An 18,837-nucleotide genomic window follows, 5' to 3' on the forward strand; every position below is an offset into this window, starting at 1 on the left:
CGAACGACACTCGTGTCGTGTGTGCGTGTGTGGTGTGTGTGTGTGTGTGTGTGTTGCACGCGTGGAGCTGACGAGGCTGCGCAGATCACATGGGTCCGGTGTTCGAGTACGCGGTGACGCTGGACGCCAAGAAGACGGACATCGACAGCAAGCCCGCCAAAGAGGAAGAGGTCGAGCGGCCCGCCGCGCTCGGCCGGCCCGGCGACGACAAGGTACTCGCACGTGAACCTCACACCGCCTCGCCCGCTGCACTGCGAGAGGCACCCCGCCAACGTAGCCATGTGTTGGTGCTCTGCAGAGCAAAGACGCGGCCAAGCGGCGAAGCGAGAGCAGCGCCATGGGACTGGTCAAGGGCGGCAGCGACAGTGCGTCCCCCCCTCGCCACCGCACACACTACACACTACACACTACACACGACCGCACACGCACACGCACACACTCACGACACACGCACACGCGCACCGGCTACAGTGGTGATGGGCACGCTGGGAGTGTTGGGTGCGGCGACGACGGCGACGACGGCGGCCACGCTGAGCGCGATGAGCACCATCACGCCCGTCATCACCGGCGGCCTGGTGGGCGGCTCCGCCCCGGCCCAGCCGGCCGTGCCGACGGGTCCGACGCCCGTGGTGATGGTCTTCTTCATCGGCGGCTGCACCTACACCGAGATCGCCGCGCTTCGGTGGCTCTCCAAGCAGCCAGGCACGTTGGCGTTGTTCGGGCGGCCCGCCGTGACCATTGAAGCAATCGATGTGGCTGACGAAGCTCGTGTCGTGTCGTGTCGTGTCGTTGGTCGTGTCGTTGGTCGTGTCGTGTCGTGTCGTGTCGTGTCGTGTCGTGTCGTGTCGTGTCGTGTCGTGTCGTGTCGTGTCGTGGTCATGCAGGGAGTGCGCGGTACGTGATCGGCACGACGAAGCTGATCAATGGCGACACCCTTCTCGACGACTTTGTGGACAAGCTTTGAGGGCTTTAATTTTCCTAATTATTTCCTGGAAAATAAAATAATATAATTTGGGCGCGAAAATCGAGCGCAACGGAAACGCAGGCAAAACTACCTGCGTGGAGCTGCGAGTAGAGCGAGCGAGAAGCAAAAAGGGCAGAAGATGAGCGATCTGTCGGCTGAGGAGCGAGTGGCGAAGGCAGAGGCGAGTCGCCTGGCGGCGTTGGCGAAGCTGCGGGCGAGGCGCGAGGCCGAACGCGATCGCATTTTGAGCTTTCTCACAGAGGAATCGTGGCGCGAGGTACTCCAGGATGAATTCAAGAAGCCGTACTGGGAAGATTTGGTCAAATTTTTGATGAGCGAGGAGAAGGCCGTCTTCCCTCCCGACGAGCATATCTTCGCCGCCCTTAATGCTTGCCCGTTCGACTCAGTAAAGGCCGTAATCTTGGGTTCGTACCTCATTCTAGCTTTTACTTGCAATTGTTATTCTTATTTATTCAATTAATTCACCAAAATCGGTTGATTTTTGCAGGCCAGGACCCCTACCATGGCCACCGGCAAGCGCACGGCATGTGCTTCTCGGTCAACAAGGGCGTGGGCATTCCGCCCTCCCTCGTCAACATCTACCGCGAGCTGGCCGCCGACAGTACGTTCCTGGCTCTCCCTCCTCTTTCCCTTCGCCCACCGCGCTCACGCAGCCACGTGCCGTGCGTGTCGTGTCGTGTCGTGTGTCGTGCCGGCAGTTCCCGGCTTCCGACCGCCGAATCACGGCTACCTCATGCAGTGGGCCAAGCAGGGCGTGCTCCTTCTCAACACAGTGCTCACCGTCGCGTACGCACGACACGACACGGCACGACACGACACGACACACGCCGCTGTACAGCCACAACTAACGGGTGGTCCCTATTTTGCTGTCCCACGTACGTGTTACGCAGTCAGGGCTCGCCCGACTCGCACGCGGGCAAGGGCTGGGAGCACTTCACGGACGCCATCATCCAGGCCATCAATCAAAAGTCCAACGTCGTGTTCCTGCTGTGGGGCGCCAAGGCCCAGGTTCGTACTCCACTCCTCGTCTCCTCCCACAGCCCGTTTACTCACTCGCGTGTCGTGTCGTGTCGTTGGTCGTGTCGTTGGTCGTGTCGTGTCGTGTCGTGTCGTGTCTTCAGACAAAGAAGAACATGATCACCGGTCAGAACCACGTCCTCACCGCCGCCCACCCCTCGCCATACTCGGCCGACAAGTTGCGTCCCCCCCCCCACATTCACTCTCCCTCCCATCTTACTACTCTCGGCGCAAATTGGCCTGACGACTTTTCCAATTGGATGACAGGGGTTTCTTCGGCTGCCGCCACTTCTCGCGCACAAACGGCCTCCTGGAAGCCGCCGGGCTCGCCCCCATCGACTGGTAAATCTCTCACCCCCCCCCCCAAAGGGTGCGTGCTGTGTGCTGTCGCGTGCGTCGCGGATGCTGATTAGCGACCGAAAAAAAAAAGGACTGTGGAGGGCGGCGGATCGCACGAGCCGGACGTGGAGGAGGAGTACGAGCGCGAGACGCGAGACTACCCCACGCCGCCCAGCACGCCGCCCGCCAGCACCAGCAGCATCTACGCCCCCCAGCGGGGCCAGAAGAGAGGATTCGACTCGGCCGTCAGCAGCGACACGGGCGCCACCTCCAGGTGCGTGCGCCACGCTATCCTTCTTCCTTTCATCACTCTAACATCGCTGAACGTGTGCCGTGCTGTGTGTGTTGTGTGTGTCGTGGTGTGTTGTGTGTGTGTGTGTGTGTCGTGGTGTGTTGTGTGTGTGTGTGTTGTGTCGCGGTGCTGTTGCATGCAGTCCGAACCGAGCGGGCGACCTGTGCTACAAGTGTAACGAGACCGGCCACTGGGCGTCGCAGTGCCCCAACAAAAAGGCAAGGACCGAACCGGTACCTCCCCCCCGGCTCCATGCCGGCCGTGGCCGTGTTGTTTATTTATTTATTTATTTATATTGGCGGGTTGGTTGTTAGGCTGGCGGCGACCAGTCCAATTTCCCGCCCGCCGATGGCCCGGTGTGCAGCCACAACGAACCGTCCAAGGTCTGTACCGTGCGCAAGGAGGGACCCAACCAAGGTACGCACGCACGCTCACAGCACACCGCCGCACGCGCGAACCGCACTCACGTGTGCGCACGCGCCGTATGTGCGATCCTCGTCACAGGCCGACAGTTCTACGCGTGCGCACAGTCGCGAGAGTCCCAATGCAAATTCTTCCAGTGGCTCGACGAGCCGCCGCGCGCCTCTTCCTCCTTTGGCGGCGCCTCCTCTTCCTCCTCCGGTACACCCCCCCCCTCTCCCTCCCGTGTGCCGTGTGTGTCGTGTTGCGTGTGTCGTGTGTGCGGCGAGTCTCATCGCACGAACGCTTCCCACACGCCCTAGGCACCGCTTCGCCGGCCCGCTCGGGCATCCAGAAGTACTTTGGCGCCGGTGGTGGCGGCGGCGGCGGCGGCGGCAGCGACAGCAACGTGTGCTTCAAGTGCAACGAGACGGGCCACTGGGCCAGGGACTGCCCCAGCGCTGGCGCCAGCGGCGGCGGTGGCGGCAGCTATGGTGGGCGAGGCGGCGGTGGCGGTGGCGGCGCCAGCAGCGGCCGGCCCTGCTACAAGTGCAACGAGACGGGCCACTGGGCGCGAGACTGCCCCAGCGCGGGTGGTGGCGGCGGTGGGGGCTACGGCGGCGGTGGAGGTGGCTACGGCGGCGGCGGCTTCGGTGGACGAGGAGGTGGCGGCGGAGGCAGCAGCAGGCCCTGCTACAAGTGCAACGAGGTCGGCCACTGGGCGAGGGACTGCCCCTCTGGCTAAGGGCACCCCTTCATCATCATCATCAATCCACCCATCAAAGCCGGCTTTGTGTAAAAGTCGTCAGTCAAAGAGTCCTTCTACGTTTCTCGTTGTTGAACTGATGATCATGTATTTTGGCCCTTCAACTCTCCACCTCTCCACACAAGGCGCACAGCTTTAGACGACCTGCTCGGGCGTCTCTACGCCAGCCGTGGCCTCCGCCTTCTTCTTCTGTTGTTGTTGCTTCTTCTTCTTCTGGTTCTTGGTGAGCTGCGGCTGCGGCTGCGTCTCCAGCTCGAGCTCCTGCTGGCTCCCCGACCTCGTCACGATCAGCGGCGAGAAGTTCTTCAGCTTGGTGCTGACCACGGACTTGTCCGTCAGGTTGGCCACCGCGGTTGAAGGCGGCCCTTCCATCTTCTCCACTTTCTTCACCACCGCCTCGTCGACCGTCGTAACCACCTCCACCCCGCCCTTCCCCTTCTCCTTGGCCGCCTCGTCGATGTCCATCACCACCACGGCCGGCACCGTCGTCGTTTCCTTGACCGCGACTCCTTCGACGACCTGCTGCTGCTGGCGCTGGCGCTCGCGCTCGTGCATGGCCTTGACGGCGAGCTCGGCCTCGACGACGAGCTCCTGCTCGCGGAGCACGCGCTTGAGGGCCTTGCGCTCGGCCTTGGCGGCGCGCTTCTGGGCCTTGAGCTCGAGCTTGGAGGCGCGGCGCTCGGCCTTGAGCAGCTCCTTGGCGGCGCGCTTCTGGGCCTTGCGCTGGGCCTTGGCTTCGAGGCGCTGCAGCCGCTCCTCCATCGACTCCGTGGCCGCGCGGATCACCAGCCTCTCGATCACCACCGGCGCACCAACTGTCAATCGCACACGACACGACACACAACACGACACACGTCAGCAACCGCACACGCTCAAGGAATGTAGGAAATGTGAGTTATTCTGGGAATTGTTGGAGGCATGTGCCTTGGGTGTGGATGGTGGTGCCGTCGCTGGTGACGACGCCCTCGGGGAAGGCCTCGACCAGCGCCATGTTGGGCAGCACGATCTCCTTCTGCATTTTTTTAACAACACATAATCGATCAGCGCGTGTCGTGTCGTGTCGTGTGCGGTGGCAGTACCAGGATGAGTGGTGTGATGCGCTCGACGATCTTGCGGTGCACGGTCTCCTCGACGATGGGCGGCAGCTCCTCGTGGCGCTGCACCACGCTCACCACCTCCGACCGACTCTCGGCCGGGACGGGCAGCGGCTGGGCGGGACTGATGACCGTGGTGCCGGCCACGGCCGGCTGCGCGGCCTCGAACGTGGCCTCCACCACCCGCGTGCCCAGCTCTTCGCTGATGGGCGGCTTGATCTCGAGCACCGTCGCTTTGGTCACCTTCTCGATGATCGGCTGCACGATCTGGTGCACCTCGACCTGTGTGTTGTGTGTTGTGTGCATTGTTCACATTCCATGAGCGCGTGTCGTGTCGGTGTGTGCGGTGGTGGAGGGTACCTGGTAGCGGTCGCGGTGGATGATGGGTTGTACGCGGGTGGTCTCGATCTTGTGTATCTTTTCGAGGACCTTCTCCTCCATGCACTCGAAGTGCTTCTCCGTGCGTCCCTCGATGACCTTCACCTTCGCCTCCTCCACCTTCTTCCTCTTCATCTCTTTCTCCTGGTCTTCCTCAGCTCGTTCTTCCTCCTGCGACTTGACACCCTTCGCCATCAGTTCGTCTCGGGCTCTCTTCATCTTTGACTCCTCGACCGCGTACGCGGCCGACGTAGAAGAAGATGAAGAAGATGAGGAAGTAGAGGTCGAAGTAGAAGATGGCGTAGAAATGGCCGTCGCTTCTTCTTGAACGTACGAGGCCGGCGGAGTAGGACTTAGGATGTCGCGTAGAATGGAGAACATCTGTTTCGGTGGGCGCTGCACCCACCAACGCTTGTCGAGTCAGCCTAGCGTCTTCTTCTACAACAAACGAGTAAAGCCTTCTTTCACAAGAAGAAGATGGAGTGTGGGTAGTGCATGCACCTCAATGGTGGCTCTAGTGACGAACTACTGGGTCTGGGTTGAGCTGGATGGATACGCAGCTCTTCAAGTCTCTTCTTCTTCTTCAAGAGTGGTTGCGAGAGATGGTTACGCTGATGGGCTTCGGACGTTTGAATTGAAGGTGGCAAGGCTGTCCGGCGCTGGTGGATGACGATCAGTCGAGAATGCCGACGAACCTCAGGAAGACATCGAGGCTCGCTTCCCCTCCGCTTTCGACCGAGAGCCGAGGGAAAACGGCGGCGCTCCAGCAATTCCCAGAAATCATTCGGAATTTCGCCCGGTTTGAGTATGTGGGTTTCGGATTCCGTGATCTGGGAGTGATCTAACCATTTGTCTTTCCCAAAAGATCACCTTGCACGATTGGCTCTTCCGCCCATTCCGTTGTGTAGCGGTCCAATGCTATAACAATATTTAATTCCTTGATGTTGGTTGGTCCAACATTTGGGAGTTCTTTTGGGGCGACCAAGTCCTGGTGGCCAAACACTACTAAGTTCCCAGAACGACGGTGGGTGGAATCTTCCCAAAGCCCAGGATTCTCAGTTGGAGCGTTCTTCGGATGAAAACTCGAAGCCGACTCGAAACTGGAAGAAAACAAGCCCGAGACCCGGTGGGAATTCGGGGCCACAAGCCCACCCCCCTCCCTCATAAATACGCCCTTCCCACCCTCCCATTCATTCAACCCACAACCACCACAACAATCATCAACTCAAGCCAACCACTACCATCCTACCACCCAGGTACAGTCACTTTTCTTGACCGCACACGCACACGCACACGCACCCATTGCTGACATGACAACACACGCACACGCACACACACATACACAGAACCATGGACATCCTGAAGCAGATTTTCACCGCTGAGACCCCGGCCCAGACCACGACGACCGAGAAGAAGGAGGACAAGATGGTGCTGGAGACCACCGTCACCCAGGAGAAGGTGCGCCCCGACGTCGTCAAGGAGGGCGTCACCTACACCAAGGAGGTCCAGTGCCAGGCGCAGAAGGAAATCGAGCGCATCCGCGAGATCGAAATCGGTATGCCTCACATTCCCTGAACATTCCACACATTCATCACCAAATTCCTCATTGCACTGCAACCTCTGCATAAAAACTCACCAATCATTGTTTTTGTTTATATTTTTGTACTTTAAAAAACGTACAGAAAAGGTGCAGCCCGTCGTGCACATCGACCGTGAGCAGACCGAGGTGCGCCAGGTGGTGCAGCCCATCCTCGAGAAGGAGGTGAGGCCCACCCTCATCACCAAGACCGCCAAGGAGGTCGAGCTGGGCACCCGCCAGGAGAAGGCCACGGGCCTGCCCACCCCGCTTGAGGGCGGCCGCAGCCTGGGCGCCGCCCCCGCCATCCAGTCCAAGACCGAGTTCCTGGGCATCGAGAAGAAGCGCGAGGAGTTCGCGCCCATCGTGGAGGAGACGATCCACAAGAAGATCATCGAGCAGGTCACGCCCGTGGTGGAGCGCGAGGTGGTGATCCCGCACGTGATCGAGCAGACCAAGCACATCCACGAGACCATCCAGGAGAAGGAGGTCGTCACCCACGAGATCCGCGCGCCCATCACCGTCGAGCAGTGGGAGAAGCAGGAGGGCTCCGTCTGCAAGATCTCCTCCCAGAAGTCCTAAGCCCAAGCCTAGGCCCAGGCCTGGCCCCAGCCATTGCCCGCCCCCCGTGTAGCATCCCACCAGGAGTCCCACAGCGATGCTGTTCTCTCGCTACTCGCGCTGGCAACCGCAAATATACCAACAAACGTTTACACTGCAAAGAACATGAGCCCCTACACACTTGGCACTTCACTTCCTTTGTCTGAGTTGACACAGTCTCACCTTCATACTGCGTGGACTGGTTGTTGGTCTTATTACCCCCCCCCCTTTTCTTTTCTCTTTCCCTTGAGCCAAGCAAAGGCTGGGAATAAAAAGAATGAGAAAAGAAAGCTTGCTTTTGAAAGAAGGGAGAAGGGAAAGAGGGACTACTGGGGGGTGGTCGAGGAGGAGGAGGAAGAGGGAGAGCCGGAGGAAGGCGACGAGGAGGATTTGGAGGCCGTTGCGCTCTTCTTGATGCTGCGGAGGAGCTCCTGGCTGCTGGCGTCGTCTGTCCGTCTCACCGGCGGGACAGGCGCATCGGTTTCGTCGCTCTCGGCGGACGGCGACGTGGCCATCTTCCACAGCTTGAAGATCGCCGGCGTCGGCGTCGGCACCTCCTCCAGGTCGTCGCTGCCCGTACCCACAAATCCGTCCACGCTGTCGTCCCTCAACGCTTCGGGCTGTTCATCGACGCAATGTTAGCGTGTGTCGTGTCGTTGGTCGTGTCGTTGGTCGTGTCGTCGTGTCGTTGGTCGTGTCGTGTCGTTGGTCGTGTCGTGTCGTGTCGTGTGCGGTGGACGTACGATGGGCTTGACGTTGTAGCCGGCCTTGGCCTGCTGGTCGATCCAGTTGCCGAGGGCGTCCTCAAGGGCCGGCATGGCGAGGTCGGCCAATCGGACGGCCACCAGCCAGTCGCGGTACTGCTCCGGCTCAGAAATCGGGTCCGGCACCTGCGACATGAACTCGTCTTGCCTGGCGAACGTTCACCACCCCACGTGGCCATCGTCAATACCAAATGACACACGACACACGACACACACCGCACACACGACACGACACACACGCAAGCAGGAAAAAAGCGGACCTTTCTTTGATGCGCTTGAAGTGACCGATCCTGTCGGCGTACTTTTCGTACACGAACTGCTTGCCGTAGTTGGCTAGGCCCATGTCCGACTGGTTTCGCTCGAACTCGTCCTTCTGCTGCTCCGTCATCCTAGAAACACACACACACGCACCGCATCAGCATCCAGCATGCATCGTGCAAAGAACGAAGAGCGAAAGAACGAAAACGAAGAATAAAAAAGAGCGAAGAGCGAAGAAAAGCGAAGACGGTACAGCTTGACGGGGATGGGCGCCGGCCGGCCGTGCTCGAGTTCGTAGGCGGCATCGTCGACGAGCTTGCCCAGGTCCAGGTCCTCCGATGACGATGACGAACCGGGCTGGCCGGTGGCCTGCTGGAGAGCATCGGCGCCGTCGTCGTCGTCGCCGCGGAGGCCGGGGAAGGCGTGGAGGTCGCGCAGCTGCCTGTCCTGCGCGATCTGGCGGCTCAGCTCCTGGCGCTTCTCGGCCGGCCACGCGGCCTCCGTGTCGCGCCTGGCCAGCGCGTTCGCGATCTTGTCCTCCAGCTTCCACAGCGGCACCTTGCCCTCCGACGCGTTTGCTGTTGTGGCGCTTGTCCAGTGAGTGTCGTTGGTCGTGTCGTGTCGTGTCGCTTTGGAGGGGGGCACGCGTACAATCGAGGTTCTTGGCAAAGTCCTGGAACTCGGCGAGGATCAGGGCCTGGTTCTCGGGGTCGGTCAGGGCGACGCGGCTGTCGTGCGGGAGATTGGCGGCGGTCTGGGTCATGAGCTGGGCGAGCTTGCTCTTGCCCTGCTCACCGCCGACCAGGGCGTTCACCATCTGCTCTCGGCTCTGACCGGCCACCTTGGCCTTGACCACGTTCACGATCTCGTCCTGCGAGCCCATCATGAGTTCCCCCGTTTGCGCCACGCGCACACGGCACACGGCACACACGGCACACACGGCACACACGACACGTACGTGCATAGTGTCGAAGGTGGCTTCGACGGTGGCACGTTCGCTGGGCTCGGCGGCGGCCAGGGAGCGCTCGCGCATGAGTTGCACCGCGGCCGCGTAGGTCTCCTCGCTCACCGCCAGCTCGCCGCTCTCGATCTTGGCCCGGGTCTCGGCCACGCGCGCCGCGTCGTCGTTGTGGTCGCCGCCCAGCACCAGCTTCGCGATGTCGTCGAGCGTCAGCGCCGGCTCAACGGTCGCGCCCGCCTCGGCCTCGGGCCGCTGCTGCTGTTGCTGCTGCTGCTCGCGCTGCTTCTGCTTGTGGAGCTGGCGCGCGTGGCTGACGATCTCGGTGCTGGAGAGGAGGGTGTCGAGCTGGTCGCGCTCGTCGGGCTGCAGGAGGCCCAGGTCCTCGTTCATGGCCTGCCGGATGGCGTCGATGTCGATGTCGGCCATCTGCTCGCGCAGGGTGCGGCGCAGCTCGTCCTGCTGGAGCGCCTCCACGTACTGCCGCTCGTACTCGGCCTCGGCCTCGGCCACGCCCTCCGGCGTGCGGCGGAACAGGTGCTCCTTGAGCTCCAGCGCGCTCTTGCCGGCCGTGTCGAGCGACGCCGCCACGAGGCTCACCTGCTTCGCCAGGTCCTCCGTTCCCGAGAGGGCCTCTGCGGTGTTGACCACCACCACCACCATCATCAGCTCTGTGTGTGTGTTGTGTGTGGTGTGTGTTGTGTGTGTGTGGCGTTTTTGGAATTCCAGAGTGGACGGGGAGGGCACCGGCGATGCCGTCGACGAGAACGGTCTGGAGCGCGGCGGTGGGCAGCTGCTCATCGTACTCGGTGTTGACGTCGAGGGTGAGAATGCCCTTGGCCTCCCTCACGTTCTTGATGTCCTCCTCCCACCTCTTCCACTCCAACTTGTCCACAGTCGTCTGACCCGAGAGAAAGAAAACAAAAAAAAGGTCAACCTCCGCACCAGACACGCGTGTGCGTGCGGTGGTGTGTGCGTCGTGTGCGGTGGTGCGTGTGCGGTGGTGCGTGTGGGGAGGCACCTTGGTGACGGCCTCCTTTTCGACGTTGCGACGGCGAACGAGTTCGTCCTCGAGCTGCTGGAGGAAGCTGAGGGCCTCGCCCTTGCGCGCGCGTCCCTCCTCGATCTTCTTCTGGTACTCCTCGCGCTGCTTCTCGGTCTCCGCGGCCAGCTGGCCCGCGGTCTGCGACTGCCTCGCCTCGAGCTCCTTCTGCACGCTCTTCAGCTCCTGCGCCAGATATTGCCTGTGCGCCGTGCAACAAAAAGTGAGGAATCTGAGAAATGCCCGTGTGTCGTGTCGGTGGTGGTGGTGGTGGTGGTGGTGGTGGTGGTGGTGGTGGTGGTGGTGGTGGTGGTGGTGGTGGTGGACAGAAAGAGGGGAGGGCTGGACTTACTTGGCCTCGTTCTGAACCCAGGGCCTGCGCATCATCTTCTTGAAGCGGCGCTGCTTGTCGAGCAGCTGCTGGATCGCGCTGTCCTCGGCCCGCTCCTCGTCCAAGCTCCTGATGTCGAGCTCGTCCTCTGCCAACAACCGAGCACACAACCACATTAAAGATCAATAAAAGAAATCAAAGAGAAAAGAGAGAAGAGAAAATTGACGTACCGCGAAGAGACTCGAAGAAGGCCTGCACCTCGTCGGGGTGCACGTCCTCGACCGACTTGTGGGTCCAGTTGGGCTGCCTCTTCTCCACGATGCGCGCCGTGACGCCCTCGGCAAAGTCGCGCGACAGCTGCGGATTGGTCGATCAATCCAACAACGTTAAGTCGCTTTTCTCTCAATAACCAATCGACAGCGAGTGTAGGGTGGGCGGTGTGAGGTGTGACGAGGCGTACCATGAAGCGCAGCGCGATGCGGTACTCTCGCCGGAGGGCGGCGCCCATGTCCTTGGTGGCGCCCTCCTGCAGTGATCGGAGGGTGACGGCCAGCGAAAGGGGGCACTGCTCCTGCAGGCGCTGCAGCACTGGCGAGTCGACGCGTCGCGGTCAGCGCGCAATTCGAGCGAAGCGGAGAGAGAGCGGAGAACTTCACAAGGCTGAAGTTGAAGTTGAAGTTGGAGGGGTACCCTGCTTGGCCCAAGGGTGCTTCTCGTGCGAGAGGGCCTTCATGATCTCCGGCACGGTGGGCTGCGAGAAGCAGCGCTTGATGATGTCGAGGTAGCCCTTCTCCTTCAGCAGATACGGGTGCTCTGCAACAGTTACAGTTCGACACGACACGACACGACACGCACACGACCAACGACACGACGATGAGCAGGCCACCATGCAAGAGCTGAGAAGTGGGAGGAAGAGTGAGTACCGATCTTGTCGGCCGCGGACGAGTGGACGCAGTGGATGATCTGGTCGAACGAATGGAACTTGTCGCGCAGCTGGTCCAACTGGTCGTACATGATGTGGATGCGATCGGACGGGACGAGGTGCGTCGCGATGCCGGACCACCTGATCGTAGTGGCCACCAGGTCAGTGGGTGGGTGGGGGGGAGGTAAAGAACGAAGAAAAAAAAGCGAAAGCGACACGAAGGGTGGTGTTTAAAAGAGGGGGGGGGCGTACAGGACGTCCCAGCCGCGGATGCGCTTGCCGGTGAGGGCGAGGAAGGTGCCCACGTGGTCGGCGAGTCGCGGGAGGAGGTAGCTGGCGCCCGCATCGGGGAAGAAGCCCATGCCCACCTCCGGCAGCGCGAAGACGGTCTGCTCGGTGGTGATCTTGAACGAGTTCGAGCTGTAGCCCAGCGACGCGCCGGAACCCACTGGAGTGCAGAGCGTTGACCACCAGATAAACAGTTTAGCGCACGTACACGTACCACAACACACACACACACACACACACACACACACACACCACAGCGACGAGGAGCATGAGAAAGGCGTGAGACGCACTGGTGACGCCGTTCATGATGGGGAGGAAGGGCTTGTCGAGCGAGTTGATGTAGTAGATCAGCTGGTAGAGCTCCTTAAAGTAGGTCTTGGGGAACTCCTGGTTGCCGCTGCGCACGGCCTGCAGCAGATCTGGTAGACGGCCACAGCGACAGTCAGCGAAAGTCAGAACACACACAACACACACACAACGCGCGAGAGCCCACGAGTTGGGCGACCAAGCAAGCAAGAAGACTGAGTCGCGCACCGACAAAGTCCGTTCCCGAAGAGAGGTGCTCGGGCGTGGAGGAAGTCAGCACGATCGCTCGTGTCGTCTCCTTGTGCGCTTGCCACTTCTGCTCGCGGTGGTGGCGGCGGCGGCGGCGGCGGCGGTGCAGACAGAAGCAGCACGTTGGTTAGGAGAGAGTGGACGCGCAGCACCCTGAGGGACTGTCTTGACTGCAGCGAGTAGAACGCGAAAGAAGAAGAAGAAGAAGGAGGAGAAGAAGCGGGATGGTGCCTTGAGGACGGGCGTGAGGTGCCTGATGGTGGCGAGGTTGAGGGCGTGCAGCTGCTGAGGACGGTTGAGCATGGCATACTTGGTGTAGTAGTGCTTCCGCGAGAGAACCTCCGGCAAATACGCCTGCGTAGAGGATGAGATGGGAGGGAGGATTGAATGGATTCACAAATTTGATTAGAAATGGCAGAGTGTAGAATCAAAACAATTAATTCAATTGAATGATTGATAGATAGAGCAGCAGCAGCGTAGCGGAGGCTGCCAGTATAAAGAACAGGAAATTGGGGATTATTGTGCGGAGGCACAAGGCACCTTGGAACGGCCTTTGACATCGACGGGGAAAATGGGCTGCGGAGGATCCATGCCCTGAGTCCAGACGTCGCTCATGCCGAACCGGGCATCGGTGGTGATGTGCTGGTAAAACGGGTCGTACTTCGAGGACGTGGTGCGGTACTTGCTCCAATCGAACCAATCTCGGTCCTCCTTCGATCCGCTGCCCGATGAATAGGCCGCGGTAGCGGTTTTGTTGTTCATGTTGCGCAGAGCCAGGGCGGGATGGGTGGCACCCCCTCCGATGGTCTTGCCCAGGGCGCCCCGCCCTCCAACGAAAGCAAATCGTCCACCCTGAGCGCCCCTCTGCATTTTCAAGGCCAAAGCGAAAATGGATCAACAAATCCGACGGAGACCATAAATGTCCGCCTATCTTTTCTTTTTGGATTTCTTTCGTGAGCCGAGAGAAAATGTAATTGAATTTTAATTACGAGAGCCCAGAGACGACGATGAGGAAGAGAAGGAGGAGGGAAGGGAAGCGTGGAACGTGAGCGGGTGGATCGCCCAGTGCGTGTCGTTGGTGAGTTCGTTGGTGGCCGACGCCTGCAGGCCGTAGCGGCCGGGCTGCACCGCGCACAGCCCGACCGTGTGCTCCACCGCCTCGCCGGCGGGCACGTTGTTGAAGGTCACGTGCAGCGAGCCCATCCACAGGAGCTTGTTGAGCAGCGACACCTTCGGCTGGCCCGCGTCCGTGCTCTGCCCCCGCAAGAAATGAGACACGACACGACACACACGACACACGCGCCACCGCACACGTACACGCGGCGCACGACACGCCATGAATCACGACGGGTACCTGGTAGGCCTGGACACGCAAGAGGAGGCTGACTGCGGCGGCGCTGCGGTTCTCGACGCGCACGCGCACGTGGCTGAACTCGCCGCACACGACGCGCGCTGTGCGCGGGTCGGCGCTGATGTCGGTCTCGCCGTCGCCGCTGACGCAGGCGAGGGAGATGCGCACGGGGTCGGACATCAGGAGGGGCGCCGGCACCGACAGCGAGGCCAGCGATATGTCACCCCTGTGTCCCCACGACTGTGCACCATCCAATGAACGGACAACTCGCGACGTTTACGCCCATATCGCACACGCACACGCACACACGCAAACGTACACACGCACACGCACACGCACACACACACACACACACACACAACATCAATGGAATGAGAGGTACCGATATCCACCAGAGCGAGACGCGTTGGATGAGGCCGGCCTTGCAGGCGAGGGCGGCCTCGCGCGCAGAGAGGGAGCCGTCGGAGGGAAGCCTTCGGACCACGGCGGCGAGCTTGCTTTGCGATCGCGGCTCGCACACGACGCGCAGCGTGTTGGCCGGGTCCGTCACCGCGCAGTGCACCGTGAACGCCAACGGCGCGCTACCACCCGCCACATCGTTAGCTCTCGTGTCGTGCGTGTGCCGTGTGTCGTGCGTGTGTCGTGTGTATCGTGTCGTGTCGTGTCGTGCGCGGGGCTGTACGTGTTGTGTAGTTCAAAGAGCAAGACGGCGTAGTCGTCTTCCTGGCCCTCGGGCGGGGCGGTGCAGTTGGGGAGCGCGGGCAGGCGGCCGTAGGGCAGCACGCTGAGGTTTGTGACCACCACCGGCAGTTGCCCGCCCAGCAGGTCGGCCTGGATGTCGATCGCCGCGTGCCGCTTGTGCGTGCCCTCCTTCTCGCCGTACTCCACCACCACCCGCCCGTCCTTCCTGTAATCACGATTATTTTATATTAAAAACTGATAAAATTCATAATTACAAATCATACGATAATATATAAATAACTAAATAAATAATGATAATTATGGGCAGGTGGTACATGTGAACGCCGAAGCGGAAGCGGACGGGGAGGACGAAGGAGTGGCCGGGCGCGAGGGGCAGGTGGGCGGCCACCACGTCGGCGTCCCACACCAAACCCGAGTTGGTGGCGCCGTCATCGTCACTGCCGTCCGCCGGCGCGTGCAAGTTCATCCATTCGATCGGCAGCCCGCTCACATTCCGCACCTGCCGACGTGCATTCCATTCCATTCCATTCGCTCAGTTTAGGCCGCGCACGCACCACCGCACACGCACACATGAGTGCTGCGTCTGTGTGTACCTCGATTTCGACTCCGCCGAGCTGCTTCTCGAACGCCAGCTGTCGGATGGGCGGCCCGACTGTCGAAAGCGTGAGGAGCGGCAGCGCTTCCACGACCACCACCTGGCAACCGCCGCCGTTTCAGCGTAACGCACACCAACACACGAACATGAATATGTACATATCATATCAATATAGAACAATCTATATGAATATATATCAATATATATGAAATATGCGGGAACATACCTCGGTGGCGTTTTCCGGGCCGTCCTCCCGCGGGAGGTTGCGGGTCTCGGGCACCTTGGGCAGGTCGACGACCAGCGGCAGCCGCCCGTTCACTTCGCCGTCGGCGCCGGCGTGGGTGGTGTCGACAACAATGGGCAGGCCGCGGCCGTCGACGGAGTGGAGGCACAGAATGTTGAGCGCGTGGATGAGGCAGCCCGTGGCCCGCACGCTGCCGGCCGCGAGCGCCTTGCCGCACAGCACCACCTCATGGCAGACCGCGTGCGGCGGCAGCGTGACGGCCAGCACCGGGTAGGCGGCGAACTCGGCCCCATCGGTCGCCAAGCTCACCGACTCCAGGTGGACCTAGTGGCGGTTAAGGTGGTGGCGGCGATGGTTAAGGTGGCAGTTCTGGGCGGTTAAGGTGGCGCAGTGAGTCACCTGGAAGGCGAAGGGGTTGGCGAGGTAGGCCTTGAAGGTGACGAGGTCGCCCTTGGCCACGACGGGCGGCGTGTAGTGGCTCTTCTGGAACCGCATGGGCGTGAAAATGAACGGATTGTCGTTGTCGACCGCCACCGCGGGCTTCGTCTTGGGCATCTCCAGCGGAACTAACAGAACGTGGTCAACGCTTTGTTAGCGACTGCACACACGACACACGACACATGACACACGCACACGGTACACACGGCACACACGGCACACGCTGTGATGATAGCGGTACCCAAGTCGTCGGAGGGGCGCAAGGGCAGGATGCCAAGCACCTGGGGCAGGGCGCCACGCGGGTCGATGTGGGGCGAGGCCGGCGTGTACTTGGTGAGCCGGGCAAGCTCGGTGGCCAGCTCCACCTGCTCCTCGCCGTGCTCCTTGTCGCCCTTGAACCTGTTTCAATTTTTGAAATAAAATTAAAAAACAAACAAAAACAAACAAAACAGAATATATGTTTAATAAAACATAAAACAGTTCACGTACGTCCGGAGGAGCGCGAGAGCGTAGGCAGCGCTGGCCGTGGCATCGTTGAGCGCTCGTGAGGTGGCAATGAGCGCTCTACACGAAAAAAGAATGTTATCAATATTATTGGCAGTAAAGAAAAATGACGCGGCTACTCTGTGTACCGAAGGAGGGAGCGCTGGAGGTGAAGCCAGCTCTGGACATTGTCGAGCTTCTGGGAATGCGAGGGCTGCAGCGATTGCAGCTGGTAGTGGGGTGCCGTCACCAGGTACAAACTGTGCGCAGTCGACATCTGCCACACGACAACATTCAGGATAGTGTGTCGTACCATAGTATCGTGTGTGTCGTGTGAGTGTGTGTGTCGTGTGTGTGTCGTGTGTGTGTACATTTCCGTGTGTGTGTATGAGTTGTGCGTGTGGTATAGGGCGTCGTGCGAGGTAGTGTTGAAGGAATGTACGATATGTAGGGCGATCATACCATGAATAGTTTGTGGTGGAGAGCCGCAGCTTCGCGAATGAAGAATGCAAATTTTCGGTTGAAGCCCAGACGACGGCAGAGACCGGCGATGGCACTGCACACCAGGATCTGCGCCGAACCCCCAAACCATCGACCAATCAGTTGTTGTTGGTTGTTGTTATTGTTGTTGTTGTTCCCCACAGCATTAACCAGTTAATGCGGCCTTGCAACCAAGCCAGACATTGGATGAGCACCACGTACCCTCTCCTGGGTCGAGCACTCCGATGACAGCGCGTGGGCGTGCATCAACAGCTCCAAGGCCTGCACCTTGCGCCCAAACCAGGCGTGGTACCCTGGGGTCGACCAACAAATCCTCCGGTCAGTCAGTCAACGCACGTCAACAGAGAGAAAGAGAGAGACCCGGTCAACCATCCGTCAATGGTGCACGGTCAGTCAAACGAAGCTTGCAAGGTGGTGTGTACCAGCGAGCTTGAGGGAGGCCTCGAGCTCGAGTGTGACGGCGTGGGACTTGGCGTAGAGCCCGAGCGCCTCGGCGTATTTCTCGTCGACCGCGGGCACGTCGGCCCACGCCTCGGTGGTGCTGGCCGACATGATCATCGCCGCCGCTTGGCCCTCCAGCGCGCCGGCCAGCCACACCATGTCCGCATTCTGCCGCGCTTGCTCCTCCGCCGCCTGGTAACTGCGTGTGCGTGTGCGTGTGCGTGTGCGGTGTGTGCGGTTGGCGTGTGCGGTGGTGCGTGTCGTGTGCGAAAAGTGAGTGGTCAGGCGAAGGGTGTGTGTGTGTGTGTGTGTGGTAACTGGAGCAGGGCGTCGTGAGGGTCGCCGGCGAGAAGGCAGTAGTCGCCCTTGGTCTTGTTCACGCGTCCGGCCTTGCGCTTCTTGAGGCGATTCACCTTGTCGGCCGACGGGTTGTGCGGGTCGAGCGGGGTCGAGATGTAGGCGCTCGACCACGCCTGCTCATTCTCAAACTGCGCCACAAAACCACCACCGTGAGCTCACACGACACACGACGCACACGACACGCGACAACGCATAGAGAGCGGGTGGGTACGAGGGTCTCGAGCTCCTTGAGGATGGTGGCCATGAAGTCGAGCAGGAGCGTGTTGAGATAGAACAACAGCCGCTTTTGGTCGCCGTTGGGAATCATCACCAGGTTGTCCTTGGCAAAGTCTGCACACACAACAAATAAAGAAAGATAAATAAATAAATAGCTCACGCGCGGCTCGAATAATAAATAAATATAAATAATAATTTATAATATATAAATAATAGGCACCAGGTTGGTCGTCGCGCGGCTCGAAGGCGAAGCAGGTGACGGCGACGGCGGTCGGGTGCTGTCGGCGCAATCGCTCGAACTCGGTGTAGGCATCCGACAGGTCCCTCCATTGCGCGCAGTGGATGATCCCCACCACCTGCAGACCGCGCGAGCCCATGTGCCACATCACTGTTATCATGTGTGCGGTGTGTGCGGTGAGAGGAGCATACGCCGAGAGTCTTGCGGTGGACCTGGAAGTCCTCCCAATCGCTGCGGTGGGTGGTGCGGCTGTCGACGAAGCGCGGATAGACCCGTCCGCCCTGCCACCACCTCTGCGTCGATCCGCTCCTCGTCATCGTTCCTGCCCGACGATATTATTATTATTTTTTTGTTGGTTAATATTGATATATAAATAATATTAATGAATACAAGATTGATCAAGTGTTCATAAATATCCAATAATGATAATAATGAGAATTTATTAAATGAAGGGGCGAGTGCCTTTGGTGGGTGGGGTGGGGGTGAGGCCGAGTTCGATGACGGAGAAGGTCTTGATGAGGTTGGCGAACTGCACGAACTTGCGTTCGGAAATGTTTCCGATGGGCACCAGCGCCACTCGTATCTCCTTCGCTGCAGTGATGTCCCCTGCCACATCCAGCTCGTGCATCTTGTGCGTTGTGATATTGTTTCTCTTTGTTTCTCTTTGTTTCTTTGTGTGTTTCTTGATAGATCCTTTTTTGGTA

At 60.1% G+C, this 18,837-nt stretch overlaps 7 protein-coding genes across 7 annotated transcripts; 3 read left to right on the top strand and 4 right to left on the bottom strand.

Moving 5' to 3' along the window:
- Positions 1–89: 89 nt before the first annotated feature.
- ACA1_181990 (uncharacterized protein) lies at positions 90–964 on the top strand (the record flags this gene model as incomplete). The annotated part of the gene is made up of 4 exons (XM_004345792.1): positions 90–212; positions 299–365; positions 472–768; positions 885–964. 4 exons carry the CDS (start codon positions 90–92, stop codon positions 962–964), a joined length of 567 nt encoding a protein of 188 aa, XP_004345842.1.
- Positions 965–1,103: 139 nt separating this feature from the next.
- Positions 1,104–3,777, top strand: ACA1_182000 (uracilDNA glycosylase; the record flags this gene model as incomplete). The annotated part of the gene is made up of 10 exons (XM_004345793.1): positions 1,104–1,389; positions 1,473–1,586; positions 1,684–1,771; positions 1,876–1,993; positions 2,107–2,180; positions 2,433–2,615; positions 2,776–2,866; positions 2,948–3,050; positions 3,138–3,254; positions 3,356–3,777. The coding sequence occupies 10 exons, from the start codon at positions 1,104–1,106 to the stop codon at positions 3,775–3,777; spliced, it is 1,596 nt and encodes a 531-aa protein (XP_004345843.1).
- A 156-nt stretch (positions 3,778–3,933) lies between these two features.
- ACA1_182010 (uncharacterized protein) lies at positions 3,934–5,489 on the bottom strand (the record flags this gene model as incomplete). The annotated part of the gene is made up of 4 exons (XM_004345794.1): positions 3,934–4,590; positions 4,757–4,810; positions 4,878–5,174; positions 5,253–5,489. 4 exons carry the CDS (start codon positions 5,487–5,489, stop codon positions 3,934–3,936), a joined length of 1,245 nt encoding a protein of 414 aa, XP_004345844.1.
- Positions 5,490–6,620: 1,131 nt separating this feature from the next.
- ACA1_182020 (uncharacterized protein) lies at positions 6,621–7,428 on the top strand (the record flags this gene model as incomplete). The annotated part of the gene is made up of 2 exons (XM_004345795.1): positions 6,621–6,825; positions 6,953–7,428. The coding sequence occupies 2 exons, from the start codon at positions 6,621–6,623 to the stop codon at positions 7,426–7,428; spliced, it is 681 nt and encodes a 226-aa protein (XP_004345845.1).
- A 344-nt stretch (positions 7,429–7,772) lies between these two features.
- On the bottom strand, positions 7,773–13,434 carry ACA1_182030 (enoylCoA hydratase/isomerase family domain containing protein; the record flags this gene model as incomplete). The annotated part of the gene is made up of 18 exons (XM_004345796.1): positions 7,773–8,066; positions 8,190–8,358; positions 8,471–8,599; positions 8,722–9,046; positions 9,114–9,339; positions 9,427–10,061; positions 10,174–10,327; positions 10,448–10,670; positions 10,821–10,947; positions 11,030–11,156; positions 11,260–11,387; positions 11,490–11,612; positions 11,723–11,862; positions 11,974–12,169; positions 12,300–12,428; positions 12,544–12,631; positions 12,805–12,918; positions 13,105–13,434. The coding sequence occupies 18 exons, from the start codon at positions 13,432–13,434 to the stop codon at positions 7,773–7,775; spliced, it is 3,657 nt and encodes a 1,218-aa protein (XP_004345846.1).
- Positions 13,435–13,545: 111 nt separating this feature from the next.
- On the bottom strand, positions 13,546–18,450 carry ACA1_182040 (uncharacterized protein; the record flags this gene model as incomplete). Its single annotated transcript, XM_004345797.1, has 18 exons — positions 13,546–13,818; positions 13,919–14,155; positions 14,298–14,496; positions 14,598–14,822; positions 14,932–15,116; positions 15,211–15,312; positions 15,439–15,780; positions 15,856–16,022; positions 16,136–16,293; positions 16,384–16,458; positions 16,527–16,654; positions 16,840–16,947; positions 17,080–17,171; positions 17,301–17,518; positions 17,638–17,807; positions 17,891–18,009; positions 18,116–18,251; positions 18,325–18,450. 18 exons carry the CDS (start codon positions 18,448–18,450, stop codon positions 13,546–13,548), a joined length of 3,060 nt encoding a protein of 1,019 aa, XP_004345847.1.
- A 125-nt stretch (positions 18,451–18,575) lies between these two features.
- On the bottom strand, positions 18,576–18,761 carry ACA1_182050 (uncharacterized protein; the record flags this gene model as incomplete). Its single annotated transcript, XM_004345798.1, has 1 exon — positions 18,576–18,761. One exon carries the CDS (start codon positions 18,759–18,761, stop codon positions 18,576–18,578), a length of 186 nt encoding a protein of 61 aa, XP_004345848.1.
- Positions 18,762–18,837: the final 76 nt, after the last annotated feature.

This window comes from Acanthamoeba castellanii, assembly GCF_000313135.1.
Source record: "Acanthamoeba castellanii str. Neff unplaced genomic scaffold scf7180000084745, whole genome shotgun sequence".
In the NCBI taxonomy this organism is placed as follows: domain Eukaryota; phylum Discosea; order Longamoebia; family Acanthamoebidae; genus Acanthamoeba; species Acanthamoeba castellanii.